This window comes from Gavia stellata, chromosome 17 (assembly GCF_030936135.1).
Source record: "Gavia stellata isolate bGavSte3 chromosome 17, bGavSte3.hap2, whole genome shotgun sequence".
Lineage (NCBI taxonomy): Eukaryota > Metazoa > Chordata > Aves > Gaviiformes > Gaviidae > Gavia > Gavia stellata.
This window is the reverse complement of record NC_082610.1, coordinates 9,452,101-9,470,839: the sequence shown is the minus strand read 5'-3', so window position 1 is coordinate 9,470,839 and position 18,739 is coordinate 9,452,101. Positions and strand designations below refer to the sequence as shown.

At 39.1% G+C, this 18,739-nt stretch overlaps 1 protein-coding gene across 2 annotated transcripts; it reads right to left on the bottom strand.

Moving 5' to 3' along the window:
* Positions 1 to 483: 483 nt before the first annotated feature.
* On the bottom strand, positions 484 to 16,899 carry EIF3M (eukaryotic translation initiation factor 3 subunit M). Of its 2 annotated transcripts, XM_059825850.1 has the most exons (11): positions 16,831 to 16,899; positions 15,254 to 15,386; positions 13,693 to 13,831; positions 13,186 to 13,309; positions 12,540 to 12,634; positions 7,083 to 7,166; positions 5,615 to 5,714; positions 5,078 to 5,159; positions 1,783 to 1,926; positions 1,179 to 1,239; positions 484 to 757 (listed from the first exon to the last, which is right to left on the bottom strand). In XM_059825850.1, exons 1-11 carry the CDS (start codon positions 16,870 to 16,872, stop codon positions 637 to 639), a joined length of 1,125 nt encoding a protein of 374 aa, XP_059681833.1. In that variant the 5' UTR covers positions 16,873 to 16,899; the 3' UTR covers positions 484 to 636. The 2 variants fall into 2 exon arrangements, with proteins under 2 accessions (XP_059681833.1, XP_059681834.1); XM_059825851.1 differs by lacking the exons at positions 13,186 to 13,309; positions 13,693 to 13,831; positions 15,254 to 15,386.
* Between the last annotated feature and the right edge of the window lie 1,840 nt (positions 16,900 to 18,739).

The window sequence follows — 18,739 nt, the reverse complement described above, 5'->3', positions numbered from 1 at the left end:
GGTTTCTCTGTCAGACTCCTCACTCAGTTTTCAAGCAAAATCAGCTGCAACTGTTCCAAAATACAATGGTTTCTACAAACATTTACAATAACTTACATCAGTTCTAAGTGGCAGAAGAACAGGACAATCTTCTGCTTACCTTTACTGCCAAATTATTTAAATATACCTATTGTAGTTGATTCTTTATCAATAAGGTCTCGTTCAACACTGAAGCATCATGTACGATTTACAGAGATAAGGCAGCAGATCTTGTTTCTTAAAGCTTCACTTCTAACTGGTTCACGTTTTTCCTCCCTTAGGCTATAAGGGAAATTTTCTCTTACTTTACAATTACCTGCACTATCATTTTTCTGATCTCCCTCCCTTCCCCCCCACAGCTCCCGCAAAGAAAGATCCTCATGTTGTAAACTTAAACAAGAACAAAAGAAGTATAACCAATATTGGTACTGTTTGTTGTTGCTATGTAAGAAAATCAACAGAAGATATTTTCCCACGTTAGTTTTATTGCTTTTTTGTGTTGCAATTTAGAATATTTAGCTTTTTTAACCAATTGCATACATTTTGGAAACATTCACGAATTGTCAAAGTTTTGAATAAATTTCATCTATAGTGACATTACTAGGTCAAAAAAAATTTTTAGGTGTCTGAGAGACTGAGGAGACTGTTTTTCACTTGATTCAAATTTTGTTTCCAGGTGTTTAGAGTGTCATACAGTTGCTGCCATTGCTGCTTTCCAAAAGTCCGATGTGTGCTGTGACTAGAGAAGTAAAACAAAATTGAAAGATGATTACTAGATGTCATACTTACTGAATAATTCTTTTATAACATTACTCTCACAAGTGAATAGGAAAATTTTCATTTTCTCTATAGAAAGGGCTGCACTTTACCAGTTAGAGAATTCTATAACCTTCCCAAATATTTAAAGCAACAACAGTCATTAGTATTCTTGTCACTATTAGGTCATTAAATGAAATGTGCTGGAAAATAGGACTCTTTCATTAAATAAGCTAATCACATTCAGAGTGAGCTTTAATAAAATTATGATAAATAGCAACTATTTAACTACCAGCAACTGATAGGAACAATACCTTGCTTCCAGTCGAAATATTCTACAAATGTAAGTGGAATAATTAGAACACACTAAGTTCTGCAAAATGCTATGAAGAATTAAGTCTTACCTGACAACTACTTTCCTCTGTGTCTGATCTATTTTGCAGTATACCATCTTTGTCTTTACAGCTGCAAAAAAGCAATGCCGTTTTGAGCAATATTTTCAAGATAGTGCAAAGGCATTAAACTTCATAAAAACTACTCAAAATTAGATCAATACAAACATAAAAAACACAGCAGTTCACTTAATATTGTTTTGCTGTTGGTTTTAACAGCCTAGTAGGCAGAAAAGCAAAATGATGTAACAAGATGAAGGTCATGCATGAATCCCATTGTTTGGTGCCAATCTATTAAAGCAATATCCTGTGCAGTTTTTATGAACTTCTCTCCCCTACAAACACATCCTGTTTTAATGACAGCAAACAAAACCAGATGACAAATTAAACCTGCAAACAATTTATTAGTTCTAGGAAGAATTACATGAAATACAGTTCCCATCAGTGAAAACACTGTTTAAAAGACAACAGTTAAGCATGAAGTTTTGCAGCCATATCTTGTAACAAACACAGAATTTTAAAATTAATATTTTTCTGAATATTTAACATTAGCTTAGAAGACTATAGAAGGTATTGTTCGTTAGTATTGTGTAAAGTATGGTACTACAGTTCTTACCATCAATAACAAATGCTTCTACATCATCAGCTCCAATCTGAAGTTCCTGTTGCATTGTGTCAAATGATATTTCTTTATTCTCTACAGCCATTCCCATGAAAGTAAGTAGCCTCATTTTTGCCATATTGTGTTCGTGCAACAAGCCTGTGTAAAAGTGTTATTAGTTTATGGATCTGAATTATAATTCAATAATTCATTCATTTGTTTTTCATGTTGTTTTTAGTATATATGCTTCCACTAATTTGATTTTTTTTCCACATCAAGAAAATATTCCACCTGTCCTTATGAACTTTTTTTTTTTTGAGGTAAAACATTAATTCCTGCATTTTCCTTGTGTTTCGCTAAAATAGCTAGTTTGGTTGTGAATTCATCAAGACTCAATTGTTGTTAGTAAATCTACAAAAGTGAAGCACAGAGTAAAACAGTAAAAACATCACCTTAACAGGATTTTAGGTGGTGAAGGTGTAAGTGAATTTTTCACATTATCTGGAAGAACAGCAATGCAACAACACATGGAAAATACATGACTGGTAATGTCAAAACTTTCGTATAGCCTCACCGCTCATTCTCAAGCAGTTGCTTGAAACTAAACCCCTCTCAGTAATAGTTTAGCAACATAACATTTTTGTGCCAGAAGAATGTGTTTTGGCACTGAATTAACTGTTTATACCGCAGCAAAAAAGCATCATGAGTCACATGTATGCTTACAGGACCTAGCGTGGCAAGAAGGTGCTCATCAAGACTAGAGGAACAGATATTAAAAGTTAGGTTAGATCTTTTACATGACTGTATGAATGGCAACATGAGGAATTGAGCCAAGGGCTTGCACATCTAAATCAAAGATTGTTTTTCTGAAAAAAAAAGTCTAGGTCAGTAAAGTTAAGACATTCTGATGAATGAATGTTTGCTTAATCTGAGTTCTGTGAAGTACCAATTAAGATTCAGTGGAAGTTTCTTTAAAGTGAATGTCAATCATTTTGGTTTGGAATGACATGATAAACATTCACATTGCTTCAGTAAATATTTAATTTTGGAATTTATAACACCCATACACTAATAGGAAAGCACATTAGTGCAGGACATCATGTTGTGTTAATTAGCTATAATTATGTTGCAGGTTCCCTATTTGGCACTGATTCAACAACAATGTGATCACCATAATTCATACGAATGAGAAGCACCAGCATCTATACCTAACTGGGTTTAATGGAACTCTACAAGCATCAAAAAATCAATTAGCACACATTAACCCTAATTAACAAATGCAAATGAGATGCTGATTAACTTTCAGAAAAAGACTGCTGATAATACCAGATTAAATGTGGACATGTTAGGGCGATTCACTTGACATAGATAATGCTACTGCTGGCCTAAGTTGTCAGCATCAATAAAACAACAAATTGTAATGAACTGATGCCACCTGTAGGAGCCTTCACGGCACAGCTTTCATAGGCTAGTTTTAATTGGTCCTGATCCAGGAAAGGTTACAACTAAAGCTGATGCTGTACTGTCATTGAAATCCTATTATTAATATCCTTTATTTTAAAGCCCAATATCTTGGCAAGTTATTTAAAAAAAATCTTAAAAGCATGGTTAAAAATCTATTTATTTTGGGGAACAGATCATAGGTGTTCTGAGGAATTTTTGAATGTCTCATCTAATAATTGTATTGTTTTCTGTACCAAACTGCCCTTGTTTTTCAAAGGCATGGCTGAAACACTCAGACCAAGTTCCTAGCATTCCGATCTGTACTGCCTCAGAACCTCTACCTTGCCCACTGCTCAAAGATATTCAGAATTTTCTGAGTACACCATAAGGCAGGTCAGAAATCAAGATAACTGGAAGTAAGGCTGTCTTTCAAAAGAGTTACACAGATATTTAAGGATTTTACTACGATGATGTGAATCCTAGATATATTGAAAATGCACACACTGTATAGTCACAGAGGTTAAACACACATACAGAAAGGCAAAGCAAAAGAAATCATGAGTATTGTATATTATGTGATTAATACTAGGTATATGTGTAATTAACCTTCCATAAATTTATTCAAATGTTAGCATAACACCATTTTCATCAAATACTTCTGTGGACAAATAACTAACAGATAAGCCATTTCAATACATAAAAATAATTACAATACGAAAACCACTTTCCCCTAAGAAAGTAAAGCATAATATGTCTACACAACTAATGTTCAAATACACATGACAAAAGGTACACTTATCCTATATACACATTTACAAACTACGAAAAACTTGCTGCTAATTTTATCCACGAAAATCACATGGATATTGCCATCATTTTAACACCCAAAGTACCAGCATTTTAAAGCTTTGAGAGTAATTATTCTCAGAATTATACCACACTCCATTAAACAAAATAATGCATGTGTTAAAAGGCTGCATTAAACTCTGTTTTAGCAAAACTATGCCTTTCCTCAAATGCATTCAGCCAGTGTTCAAGTGTCATTTCAAAATCAAAGTTATAAAAAAGAAAAAAAATCTGATTTTTATGGAAACATTTATTCATTACCAATATGTCAAAACCTTAATGCAGTAATAAAAAAATCTGCATCATTGAGCAATTTCTGCATTGTCACTGACCCCTGTCCTAAAAAGCTGGAATATAAAAAACGTAATTTTAATGCATGCAATAGCTTATGAACCAGTGCTCCTTTGAAACAGTCAATTACACATCAACGGGGGAGTGTCAAAGTGTTAATTACTACTCCTTTTTTCCACAGTGTGTAAATAAAGAGGGTGCTGACATTAACATTCCATCACATTGCTTCATGTGATGAAACAAATTAACTGGGACAGACTGTGGCTTGCTAGGTCTAATGCATCAGCAGACGCAGACACACACACACTATTTGCATGTGTTATCTTACTGTTCAGGAGAAGTATTTGCTGTTATAAAATTATTAATCATAAAAAAAATTGTAAGATATTTATACAAGCTGCTGGCTTACTCAGTAAAGTTGTGATCTCTGGCCTAGCCTTGAGTATCAATGCACTAAAACTCCCCTCCCAAAAGGTTTAAGAGAAAAGAAGCAAGGAAAAACACAGTTCTCTTCCAAATCTGTAAATCTGCTTGTCCTAGTAGAACAAAACACAGTTAGATGGTCCACTTACGATCTCGTAGAGGTTAGAGTCTACAAACTCTAATCCATTCTTAAAAACTCCTATTAAATTTCCTTGGCTTCAATATATGGGTTCAAACTGAAGCACTTTGCAGCTTCCGTATCTTAAGCCACATAAATAGTCAGAAATGTAACGATATGAAAACTTACCAAGGGAGTCAATGAAGTCTTTGTTGTTCTGATAAAACTTGACATAGGATGCTAGTTTAGCACTTACAAAAATTGTCAAAAGCTAGAAGATGGAAAACAAATAAGAACAGTTTAGATATTACCTATGTTTCCCTCCCTGCAGACTGGACAGAGATAGATATATAGATATAAAAAAACTACTGGTATTGAACAGAAAAATAAAACGGTAAGAGCTAAAATTCTATCTTATGTCAATAGGTGAGGGCAATCTATGCAGAGCTTACTTCCTTTTCCCAGACTTGAAGGGCAGTTTTGCTACAGAACTCATGTCAGGGCAGGATTTGTAACTCTTTGAGTTTCTGAAACTTCTAAAGGGAAACTTGTCACATGTAATGTTTTAATTTCTTAATTCTAAAAGCATTAAAAGAAATAGTACATTGCAGCTCAATATTACTGACATAGATAACCATTCTAATGAATTTCAAGACTTTCAAAAGACTAATAAAACAAGGCACACTACAGATACTAAACCGTCTTGCTAAAAACAAAGTTACTTACATCATGAATAAGTTCTCCTTCCAAAAATTTGACTGGTTTTAAGGCAAGAAGATGATCAAAGAGAAAGGTATTTGGATCCTTCAAAGCTCGTACAATACATCTAATTAGAAGAAAATGCTTATTTTTACACCAATACACATTTTTATGAGTAAGCACAGGTCAATTTATTCTTCTTTGCTTTCTAGGAAACACCCAAGGGTTTTCAACTATTCTTAAATAAAAGACATTTCACATTCCAATTTTAATCTTCATTTTACAGATAGAAAAAACAAGGAACAGAAAGCATTGAGTAATTTGCCCAGTATCACAAATTAAATTTGCCCAGTATCACAAATTAAATTTGCCAGGTGGTAGGACTACATATCACCCTACTGTTTCCATCTATGCATTTGTTTCCAGCCAAACCTTCATTCCTAGACGTATTTCTACTGTCCTCCTAAAATTTCATAGAATTAAGTTGTTTGGGAAGATTAATTATACTCGAATACGTGACACAAAACAGAGAAAACCCCAACACTGCAAGATCTATGATTTATCAGTTCCAGCTCCAGACTATAAACAGACCTAAAGTGTTTCTAGAACTCTAGATGAAAGCTTTTGTTCAGCGTCACATTAGAAGACTTAGTGCTCCACTGGCTGTGACAGCCTAGACCACAACCCTTTCACCTAACATACACCCAGAAGAACCCAAGGTCTGCATAGACGCAGCAATACGATAAACCCTAGGTAGACATGTTCTTTCAGATGTAAAAGGCCTCAGATTGCTGTAGGGTAGTCAATGAAGTTTTCGTTTATGCACAGGCACTTTAATTTTCTAAATGAGTCATCCTGATTTTCCTGCATGCTCAAGTACAAACAACTCCCTTGAGAACTATTGGTTGTACACACCCGGCAGAACTACACGACTTATTAAAAATCTAATTCCTAAGAAGAATCCTGGTAGGTAGAATGTCAAAATACAAGCTTTTACTCATTTTGGCCAGCGGGGAAAATACACTCTTAAGAATCAGTTTACTCCCAGCTTGTCCAACAAGTAAGTTTATTTCTGTGCAGTTCACATCCTTAGTACTTGCTCACAGGAAAGCGAGCAAGAATTTCTTTTCAACAGAAAGTGCTATTTGAAAAGAACACTTGAAATTAGAGAATCAAAAAATCAGTAAGTAAAAAATCTGAAATAAAGGATGCCAATTCACATTTTGATTGCACAGTTGATGTAAAAGATGTCCTTACCCCAGGCTGATCTCTCTCTCAGCAGTGACCAGAAATACACCTGTGCACTTGCACAGTGGAGTAAACCTGACTCTGCCTAGGAACGACCAGCCGTACCATAGATAAACTCTTGATCAAGTCAGCCATGCTATAGAAAAGAGGCAGTGGCAGTGCCCTTGCCTGCCAGGCCATTCGGTACTCTTAATAGTAAGGCAATCAACATAATTTAGCAATTGAGAAAAAGCCACTGTTATATTACCTGTGAGCATCAACTCTAGCCTGGGAAGCGTTGTCCTCTGTGTAACTTCCCAGTAGTTCCACCATTACTTTTGCTGCAGTGTCACTATAGAAGAAAAATAAAGTTACCTCAGGATTGCTGAAAAAATAGTTCAAACAAGACACAAAAATATTTAAATAATTCCATTATGATGTTATAGGTCAAATTAAATTACACTTGAAAAGATGTAGATGATCCATTTTAATTCTAGTGGAGAGAACAAATTAACTAAATGTATTCTTTCAATTCTTGTTCTACAAAATGTTTATCTTCACCCTTCATTTCATTCTCTTAAATTGATAAATTACCTGCTGGTTATGGAAAAAGCTTTCTGAGCTAGGAAGAGCTTTATATGGTTCACTAGAATGCTCCTCTTATGCACATCTGGATTTAATCATTGCAGAATAAGTAGCTCTGCAAAGTTTATTTCAAATGTAAAATGGCATATCTTAAAGAATATTTATGGTCAGGAAAGTGACTATAAAAGCTGCCTTTTCTTCTTTCACAGGTTCTCTCTTCAAGTATTCAGAGTGAGAGCTGCACATTTTACTGACGAAGTTAAGCAGCCAGCAATTAGATTGGCTCAGGCTGCTGTGAAGCAAGCAGCTTCCCACATTGCTTTGACAGACAGCTTTTAGAAAAACAATTCATTCTAAGAAAATTGAGTAAATCTACAACCTTGTCTACACAGATTATTTTGTAAACAACAGCTCATCAATGTTACTGCAAACCAGCTCCGAGACCGTTATGGTGTCATTTTAACAGATTGATTTATTTTCATGTAGCAGTTCTTACCACTAGTGAGGCCAGCAACTGCTGATGCTTTTTACAAAATTTTCAGAAAAAAAATATATGCATTGAATATACTGTGTGTATACACACAAAAACTATTTCCTATTTCTCAAGGAATTCTTGTTAACTATTAAAATAGAAGGCCATGACAGTCTTCTATACAGACAATAGATTTTGCTGATGCCATCTTACTAGTTCCTTTGAACAAGATAGGGTGTGGGTGTAAATACGACCAAACCTCGCTACTGAGAGCACAACCAAAACTCGATGAGAGCACGTGCTTTGCAGAAGTCTCCCATGCACATACACAGACCAGCGACTACTTTACTAAGAGGGACTTTTGCAGTGGACAGGAGGAAGGTTGGATACTACTCTCCAGAGTACAGTGAGTTATAGTGTAAAGCTAAGCTCTTCCTTCAAAACAGCTCAATTCCAGATACAGCAAGTTTCCCCATGTGGTCTGATAGACCTACAAGAGTTTCATTAAAACTGTGCAAGAATAAAGTTTCAGTTTGCTTTAATTACTGAAGTTAATGGCATAAATTCCACAGGGAAGGAACAAGCCAACACAACACTCCCACTACGTACTGTGCTGTGCTACTGGTTTAACCCATATAGCAGCACAGGTCTGAACGGTTTTTACAGTACAATGACACTATGTTTACATGGGTATTTATTTTAAATCTCACAATACTACTATTTGACTACTTCTATATAGGGTGAGGTTTTGTGCTCCTAGAGAATTTACCAGACCTCACAGATGTGCAGTACAAAGATTAAGACATCATGGGAAACAAGCAATATCATATATAATCTGGATATACCTTGAGTGAAGACAGTTTGTGCCCAAGGCAGGGGAATTTTCTATAGGTCCCAGCCATTATTCCAGAACTGTGTTCAGGGATGTAAAGTTGAATGAAACATTTGTTTTAAGACTCCAGCATTAAAGAGGTCAGCTTATATTTTGTCGTGACAACTGATATTGGTGTGTAGAGGAACTGATATCTCTGTATCAGTGAAATAAAATTAATTTAGACAGCTTTATATATGAAAGAACCATTTGCATGTAAATTAGTCTATGACAGACTATGATTTTTGCACTGGTAAAATCTCATAAACACTAGATGTTCTAGTGGAGACAAAGAACCAGTTTAATACAGGACTAATACTACACAGACATTCAAACAAAGAGGCTCAGCTCATGTGCTACTCAACCTCACAGTACAAGCCTCCTTATTTAATATAAGCTTTCAGTAGTTGTTCTTATACACTTCAGAACTGTGTTACAGATCTCTGGAACTTTTCCTCTACTTCCCTTTCCCTTAGGAGCAAAAATTGAAAACTATGCATTTAACTAGTTTCAAATAGTATTTGCAATCCCCCCGCCTTTTTTTTTTTTTTTTAAAGTGGGGAAGAAGTGGAATCTTCCACTTGTATTTCTAGGAAACATCAGAATGCTACAAGACAATTACTCCCAAACTTCCTGTGCTAAATTCTTGTGAGCCTCAGCAAATAAGGCATGCCTTTTAATCTTACTCATACTATTCAGTGTCAGATTACTACTGTAAATTAGGATGTTTAAAGCAGTAATACAGGTCACTATTTTACCAAAGCTCATTGCTAAATGCATATCTCACCTAAGATGCAAATGTGAACATTTTTTCTAGCAAGACAGCTTGCACAAGTACTCTTGGCTCCACTTGCCAGTCTAGATGCGTAACTTGACAAAAAGCCAGTGAGAATTGAAGAGTGATGGTAGATAAAAGGAAGAAAAAAAATACAGAGTATTCAGAAACTCAGTAGGATGTTGGAATCAAGTCCCTCTACATTACACGATATTAAATGGAATTAAAATTAAATGAAACAATTATTTTGCAGGTGCCTGACATGCTGAGCTTTTTGCTACAGGTATTAATAACCAGACTTGCCAGACCTGTTTGAATGTAAACCTGGGCAGGACTAATGCCACTCTGAATCTTGCCAGGTCAATGACACACCAGCTGTAAGCTGCATCAGGCTGGCACCTGGCAGGGCCTCACAGCAGATCTCAACTGTCTGGCTGCCTGCAAGCCATGCATGCCTGTAAAACTCCATCTATAACTGGAAAAGAAAACAGGTTGTGTTACCTTGCAGTTTCATACCAACACAGCTAGGAAAATGCTGAAAACTAAAGCAGCTGAAGCACAAAACTCTACCGCAGAACCTTTATGGCAAGGAGCATAAACAGCAGAGAAAGTAACTAATCTCTTGGAAAATTCAGCTACCAAATACAAATCTCAGAAATAAGCCACACCAGCCACCTGTTTTCCAGCCACCACCAATTTTTCTTCAGTTGATCATGGGAAAGATAAAAACCCCCTCTTCGAAGAGATCAAGATGATTTTCATCATCAGAAAGAAGAAACTTCAACCAGAAAGTGACTGGAAAAGATTTGATAAAACAAGCTTTCACTTATCACTGCAGGAAAACAAACACCACACAGAATGTCTGCATGATCTACTTTTCATGAGCTACCAATCTGTTCACTACCAAGCTATCCATTGGGGAAAAGTCTATTAGCTATGGAAAACCATCTCTCCTGCCGCACTGAGTGAAGTCAAAATGTAAAACAAACAAAAAAAATATTAAAGTCAATTGTTTTCAACAACGTATTCTTTTCCCTTGATTATAAATCAACACAGTAACTGAGTTATGGTTTTTATTACTTATTTTTCAGTTCCCACTTATCTTCCCATGCTGCTAGATAGAGCAACATTCCTGAGTGCTAAAGCTGGAATGCTGCTGTGAGTTTCCCATACTATTGCAAATACTGCCCACTGATCCAGGAGAGTGAACCAGGTCAAAGGTGCTAGGGTCACTTCTTGTTTTCTTTTCTGGAGAGAAGTGTAAGTGCTCTGAGAAATTGCTCCATTCAGCACAAAGCTTGCTGCAACAGATGCTAAGGACGCTGAGTGCAGGAGTAATATATTACAGCGTTTGTGGAAGTTTTTAACGCCTAACTTAAAAATATCATCTATTATTAGTAAGCAAAAACGATCTGGTAGCAAAGTTACTGGTAGCGCTGGAAACAAATTAGAAGTTTAATCCACAGATTTGATAACAAGACTAGCTAAAAATAGTTAGCTCTAAGTATGGGAATTAAGCTAGTTAAAACCTCTCAACAAATCAATAAGATCAGAAGTGTTTAAAAGAGTAGGAGCATTAGAGTATCAGTGTAATATTACTGAAACAAAGTAAGCACTAAGCCATGCATAAGATCTCTGATGAACATTTCTGAAATTATTTTGACCATCTGAAATCTGTCATATGGTACTATCAATGCAAAAGCATTTTAATGTTCGTAACAGGAATTCCCAATCACAGTGTAGCTCACGGTGTAACTACCCCACGAGGATTAATCATCCCTAAATTGAGGTTAGTTAAAAATGATCCTGCTATGCTGACGCAGCATTTCCAGGCTACAATTTCACCAGGCCAGAAAAAGCTAACTCTCCTGCCAGAAGAAACTCTCCTCCTCCTATGACAGCCCCACACTTGCCTTTTATTTTTTTGTGCCTGGCAATGTCACCTCCCTACTCCAATCCACTGTGCAGTTGCACAAATGCCTACACCAGCACAAACACACCCATACTGGTAGCTGAAGGGGACAGGATGGGAATGGGGGGTACAGGACAGAATTGCTTCCTTCTGCAGCAGTACAAGGTTATGCACATGTAGAAAATGTGAGTGCAGATCTGCTACCAGTGTAAGTCAGCAGTGTAGTGGTCCTGATGCTGCCTCACTGTCAAAATTTAAAAAAAAAAACAAAAAAACAAAAAACAACCAAACTTAGAAAACTAACTCGGAAAACAGAGTGAAAGGGAAGGATGGCCGGAAGCAACACACAGACACACACATCCCAAACTAAAGCAGGGACAGTTTAGATAGGCTGAAACTGTTGCAGAACTACAGGCTGAAACCACTTCTGGATACCAGCCCATCTCGATAGCCCTGGCCAATGCAGTCAATACACCGTATCACATCTGCAAGATAAATTGATGACAGCTCTCACTTAAGATTTACATTAATTTAGAGGCACGATACACACAGGATTACTTTACATGCCAGAAGACACTGGTCTGCCAAGTTTGTTAGATCAAAGATGTTTCTTATGATCCAGGATAATAATTTAAAATGGCCAAGCAGGTATTCTGTGGACATTAATTTCCACAACTAGCGGAAAGCTCTGTCCTAAATGTAATGTTTACACAAAAAGACTGATTCTGTTAACTGTGATTGATAAGCCTCCCAACATCATTAAATGAGAGATAGCACCACCATGCACTAAAATGTCCAAAGTGCAATTAAATAATACACTTGGCATAACGCTACAATGCTCAAAGTTTAGTATTTATAGAAAGGAATAGTTTTATTTTGGGAGTCTGTGGTTTGCAGCTAATTCACTACTAACTTTAATATTCTTGGAAACACTAGTTTAATGTAAGAGTGCTTAAAAACATAGCCAGAAAAACATCCAGGTATATTTGGATTGAATTATCAGTACAGATTAATTTTAAAAGTGCTGTGAGAAATACTTGCCCTACAGATCACTTACTAGATAACTGTATTTCAAGTTGATGTATTGTATCTATTACTTGTCTTTTATACCTTTTTTTGCAGTCTACTAGGACATCATACAGCAGTCTCAGAAGAGTATGCTTTTTCTCTGTGCCGAGATTCCAGTCAGAAATCCATTTTCGGACCTAGGTAGAATACAAGTGAAAAAGAGGCATTGGGGAAAAGACTAAAATAAAACTGAAAATATTTCTCATTTTCTCTCAAGTGGAAAAGGATTGGAAAGATCCTGCACAGATTTCTCCTTTGGGTCCTCTGACTCTCAGGCTCCCCATGCAGAACCTGGAAGTTTTCCCATGAGAAGCCCAAGGTCTATGGTCTCCATGTTACTTCCTAAATAAGGATGAGTGATTCCAATACACTCTGATACCAGAGCAAAGGACAAGAACTTGATGCCTCACTCCTGATCAAAGCTTCTCACTTCCATTACTATCACAGGAATTAGACAGACACATCTAACTACATTCTGCATCAGAAACGGAAAATAAACAGCAGCTTGATTTAGATTCTGTAGACAGACCTTTAAAAGATAAGAAATTCTGTATTCTGCGTTTCTTATTTCACCAGACTCTGGCAATTTATAACAGGGAGAGACAGTCTGTATCAACTCTGACTAATATTTAGTGAGATGCAACATGGTTAATGCGAAGGCCGTAACTTGAAGCACCACATTAATTACCTGATCTAGTTCAGTTGGAATGTACTGGATGGCACCACATGAGGAGGCCACTTTAAGAAGGCTGCAGTACACTGTGTATCTCACAGGGGTGTTCTTATCCATACCATGGAAGAGATTGCTCAGTCTAAACCACAAACAAGGAACAACTGAGTTAAAGAGGTTTCAGAAAACATTACTGGAATGCACATAAATGTTTCTATTAAGATGCGTGCTAGTAAGCACAAAGCACCTGATGGCACCTTACATCCATGATGAATTGTAACGGCTTCCAGTTTTCCAAGTTTTCAGCAAAGAAGCTGAGAACTCTATGCATTTTAATTTTAATTTTGTAATACCCAAGCAAAGAAAGTATATTGGTACTTCTATTTTACGACAGAAAAAAAGAAGGTAAAAACAAGAGTGCTTCCTGCAACAGAGAGACATATCTTGACAGACGCCCCACACTTTGATTTGAAGACATACAATTGCAAGCCACCGTTGTCTCACTTTTCTCTGTACAATACTTACAGCTGCAATCTAAGAGATGGGCGCTCTCCTTCCCGAAATTTTACTAACTTCTCACATAGGCTTTCAATCAGCGCTTCTTGTTTGTCAGGTTCCAGGATAAGAAGCAAAGAGACTACACTGTTCATTACGCTCTCAACATCTGCACAAAACAAAACATGCAGATGTTTAAAATTGCAAGCAGCAGTCATCAGTAGCTATTAAGTGCTGGAGAGTTACTTCTGCTATGAATGATTATTTTGCATCAGCAAGAACTGTAAAAGAAAGAAAATGCCAAGAAAACCAATCTGGATATTCATCAGAATGTACCAGAGATTTGTCTCACATGGTCTTTCACCAACACATCTCCACGTAAAGCAAGAATTACCACTCTAAGGTCAAAACAGAATTTAGTATTTGATGCCAGGCTTTCTCTGAATTCTCTGTTCACACATAAGAGAAGTCAGAAGAACTTCAGGTTTTGGTCTTAAAAAAAAAAATTGGTTTCCTCCCACACATCCAGAAAACTGCCCCACAGTTCTATGGCGAGAATACTAACACCTAGTGCTCAAGTACAGGTGCTCAAGTACAGTAAAACATTTCACCAGGAGCACATGGGAAACCCAGACCACAGGGAAAATGCCCACAAGAACAAAGTATATTCAAAAGCCTCCTCAGCTCCTGCTTGAAGCATGGTGTTACATCCTTTCCAAACAGGACCAGACAGGTTTTGTGTTTGCTTTTCACAGTCTGCCCAAATATCAGCCATGCAAAGGGTAAGAACAAAATTCATTACATATGGAAAATATTATTTATTCTCTGAAATTACATCTGAACATCAAACAGCAGAGCAATAAGCTTCTCCAGTATTTCATACTCATTTGCCTACAGTAGAAGGCAACATGAAAAATAATCTTAAGTACTCCGTCTTAGCTGAACCACGCATTCTTTCAAACAACACATATTATTCATATTAGCAATTGATTTTTTAAATGTAAAAGTTCTAAATGGAATTTGTATATTGGTACAGAGCACAACAGGCACAGAAAGATCATTTAAGGCTACTGCAGCATTACCAGTGTCATTAAAACATATTAATGCAGTTTCTAAGGATCTACAGTCCTAACTCAAAAAGAGTTACTGACTACTGAAAATCCTAGTGTTTTCAGACAACAGTAATCAATTAATGTTTAGGCCTTAAAACTTCTACTTACAGATGTCTAGTCTTAACTTTTGTTGACCTGCAGCATCACAGCTATTAATTGACAGTAAGTCTTATTTTTTTCATACCTTTTTTTCAGAGAGAAAACCTGTTTTATATACAACTTGCTATGCCCTCATAAACAAGCACAGTCTAGCTCCATTTCTGACTTCTTCAAAAGGCGCTGGATGGTTGGAGAAGGGAAAGGTAGAGTATGTGCAAATTTCACACAGCAATGATGGAAATAAGCACTTCCCATTTTATAAGGATGCATGTGTTAACATGCAATCCATGCAACATACCTCTAAATTCTGCCAACTGTTACTGTTTGAAAGCACTGATAGAATGTGTTTAGCAAAAATGACAAGACTTAAAGATGCAAACCTTTGTCATCCTCTTTCAGGCACACGTCACAAACTTCAATAATCTGTGCCAAGTCCACATGAAGTCCACCTTCAGCGTTTTCTTCAGAGATTTCTGCTCCTTTGGATTTCAGGTAAGCTCGAAGTTCTGCAGCCTTAACAAAACCCAACACACAGAAAACAAAACAGTTCTTTTGTGAGAAGTCAAAGTTATTAAATCTCTTACAGTTTTTTGTTCTGCAACCACTCTGCCCCCACCGCTCACTCACTCTACCTCTCACTTCTCCCTACCATCCCGTATCCTACAATGCTCCCTCTGCCCCACTTTAACGTATAACCCAAATACAAACTCAGTGTAAGATGCTGCATGTGCTATGGCTGGTTTGCCAGTAACTGAATAGATCACACAACTGTTGAGCTTTCTCACAGTAGGAACACGTCACTTACAACTGCTGGTTAGAGGACAGAAGGCCTAGTAAGTTTTTGCTACAAAGACGCTTTTTTCTTATGAATTTTTATTATCTTTTACTCCCTTTGAAAACTTCAGGCAAAACAATAAAACCATTTAGCTGCATCTTCACCAGAAAAGAAAAAGGGTATAAACAAAACCACTTTAGAGAAGGCAGAAATTCACGTAAGTTAAAGACAGTTCCCAATAGAGTCCTACAACCTGCCTTACCTTGTTAGGATTTACAGCTACACCAAGAGAATACACTTCCCCCAGTACGGGCCTATGCATTAACTTCACAATCCATGGTTTCAGCAGCAGAACCGTAACCTTTGAGAAACAATCTGTATGAGGCCGTACAACTTTCGGCACAGGGGAACCCTGACCAGGATGCTACTGTGACACCAGGTGTAATTTACACCAAGTTCGGTGCCAAATCGTTATGGTACCTTAAGACACAGCTAAATGCCCCGGGACCCCTCACTGTACCGAAGATGTTTCAGACTAACTATTTGACGGGCATTCACTAGACACTATGGCAAGTAGAAACTGGACTGAAGGCATGTATTTCTTGCAGATTTCCAACTGCGTACAGGTACACCACTTAGAAGACACTGGCAACAACAAACCCTAAAATTCAAAGACAAAACAAAGAAGTAGCTCAAAGACGACATTCGCGGTTCCCACGCCTGCAGCATCGAGAATCCTACACAAGCAGGATGGGTAAGTAATGCTCCAGCCCGCACCCGAGCTAGTTTTCCTCTCCTCAAAAAAGGCACTGCCGAGGAGCGATGAAAAGGAAGCACGAGGGAGGTGACCAACTTTGAAGCGGGAACTGCAAACGCAGACTCGCCTCTCCCCTTGCCCTTTAACTCTGCAGTGAGACCCCCCTAGGGAATACCACACACACGCTTACGGAGCTACGCGGGTCCGCAGCGAGCACGCCGCCTTCGGCACGGCAGGTACGCGCGCCGCCGCCAAGGGGGCAGGCCTGGCAGGCCCCGGCCCGGGCCCGGGCCGCCGCTCCGCCCGCCCCGCCAGACCCGCCGCACCCCCCCGGCCCGGCCCTGCTTCGCCCCCCCGGGATCGGCCCCCTCGCTCTGCCACCGGCACCCGCGCCACCCGCTCCCCGCCGAGCCCCGGCCGCTGACCTGATCCTCTTCCGTGATGTCGATAAAAGCCGGGACGCTCATGGCGGCGGAGGCTCCCGCGGCCGGACCGCGCACGCCGCTCGCACCGGAAAGGCAGAGCGGCTTCCGGCGCCGCGCACCGCCCGCTTCCGCTTCCCCGCCGCTGGGGGGCGGGGCAGGCGGGCGCTCGCGCCCCGCCCCGACCGCCGCTGGGCGGTGCCGGCTGCGGCCGTTGGCGGTGAGGCGAGGCGAGGGCGGCGGCAGTGGTGACAGGCGCCTGCGGCTGCCCGGCTCCCGCCTCCGGCCGCGGCCCCTCAGAAGGGCGCGTGCCCCCTACGGCCTGACCCGCTGTCGCCGCGAGCCGTTCCCGCCGGGCCCTCGCCGGCGGAGTTCTGCTGCGGGGCTCAGGTGCCCCCGCCGTGGCCGGGCGGCTTAGCGGCAGCCCGGGCCCCGGTTCCACCTCACGGTCTGCCGGGCGGCAGCGGGCGGTGCCTCGGCGGCAGGGTGCGGCGCTGGCCGCCGCCGAGCGGGTCGCCTCAGCGCGGGGCTGTGCGAGGGAGGGAGGAGGGGCTGGCCTCCCTTGGTCAGGTATTCCCACTGCGGTTGTGCCCGTCCGTGATGGGTGTCTGTCGCTCCAGCACCGTTACCGTGTGGAAAGGAGGACATTTTTTTTTTCTCTCCACCTAAAATGAGTATTTTCTACTCCTCCCTCCCTGCCTCTTAGAAGTGTAAGTTCTTGCCTAGTCCTTTTTCCTGGAAGAGTTCAAACAGTAGGCCTAGTTTAGGTATGTTGGGAGTGAAACCTGCTCAGAGGTAGGGCAGAAGTTCCTAACCAGGTGCTGGTAACCTGTTGCTTAGGTTGTCTTAATACTGCCTTAGCTCCTACTCCAGTTAAAAGTAACAAACAATGACTTGGTTTTACTGGTGTTGCACATTTTTTCAGCTGAAAGGTAAGACATTTCCAATTCAATAGCTCCGGTAGAGCAACAGGAACATAGCTTGACTTTCCCAATGTTTCAAAGGCTAAAATGAAAGCTGAGGAAAAAGTACCAGAGGAAAAAAAAAAAACACACAAGCAAACTTTTATTTCCCTGTGGCTTATGCTAGGTGTTCACTGGATATAGATATTTAGAAAACACTTAGACAGGTTCACAACTATGTGGGTTAAATATTTTCTAAAGATTTATTAAGCAAGAGCTGGAGGGTTTTGAGAGAAGGCTTCGTGGATGGACTCTTATTGCTACATAACAGTACTGGCTAGAAAGTAGTTAAGAGCTTTTTATTATTTTAGAAGTTGTCAAGTAATTCAAGATAAATATTTCTTTGGAGAAATACAGGCTGACAACCAGTAATGGAGTTTTGAAGTGCCAGGGAAAGAGAGCTGAGATAATTACTCTGCTAATGAGAAAGTTGAGGGTGGTACTACGGCGCTGTGTTTTGTGCTGTTTATATTAGGATGTCTGAATCATCTTGATGGTACAGTATTTTGTAAAGTCTTGTCCCTGATGTAAAATAACTAAGTGAGATATCGTTCACTGGGACTGGAGGTAGTGTTTGATGCTTCAGGAGTTTAAATAAATAATCTGCAGTATGAAAAAAGCTGTATTGATTTATGATCATACCACTGAGTGCCTTCCTAGTGTTGACACTGTTTAGCAAGAAGAGCTGTTGCTCTGCTGTCAGTGAAACACTCATTTAGCCCCAATTTTACAAATGAGTTTTTAGCAATAAATATGGAAACACACATAAAAAGGGGCCTTAACAGCCATATTTGGTGTTCACAGTGGTTTGTATTTAGAAGTCATTCACACAAATTTTGGAGACTCATTGAATGTTAATGGCAGCTTTGGAGCTTTCAGAGAGGTTTGCCAATACATTGGAAGGTAACTAGAAAAAACTAGCAATTGGTAATGAAGTGAAAGGATGTATA

What these genes read in the sequence shown, in the direction of transcription:
- EIF3M (XM_059825850.1), bottom strand. Translation starts at nt 16,872, where the DNA reads ATGAGCGTCCCGGCTTTTATCGACATCACGGAAGAGGATCAG. An exon ending in TTCCAACTGAACTAGATCAG is followed by an intron (nt 12,635 to 13,185) that starts GTAATTAATGTG and finishes TATTCTACCTAG; the next exon opens with GTCCGAAAATGGATTTCTGA. An exon ending in CTAGTAGACTGCAAAAAAAG is followed by an intron (nt 7,167 to 12,539) that starts GTATAAAAGACA and finishes TTTCTTCTATAG; the next exon opens with TGACACTGCAGCAAAAGTAA.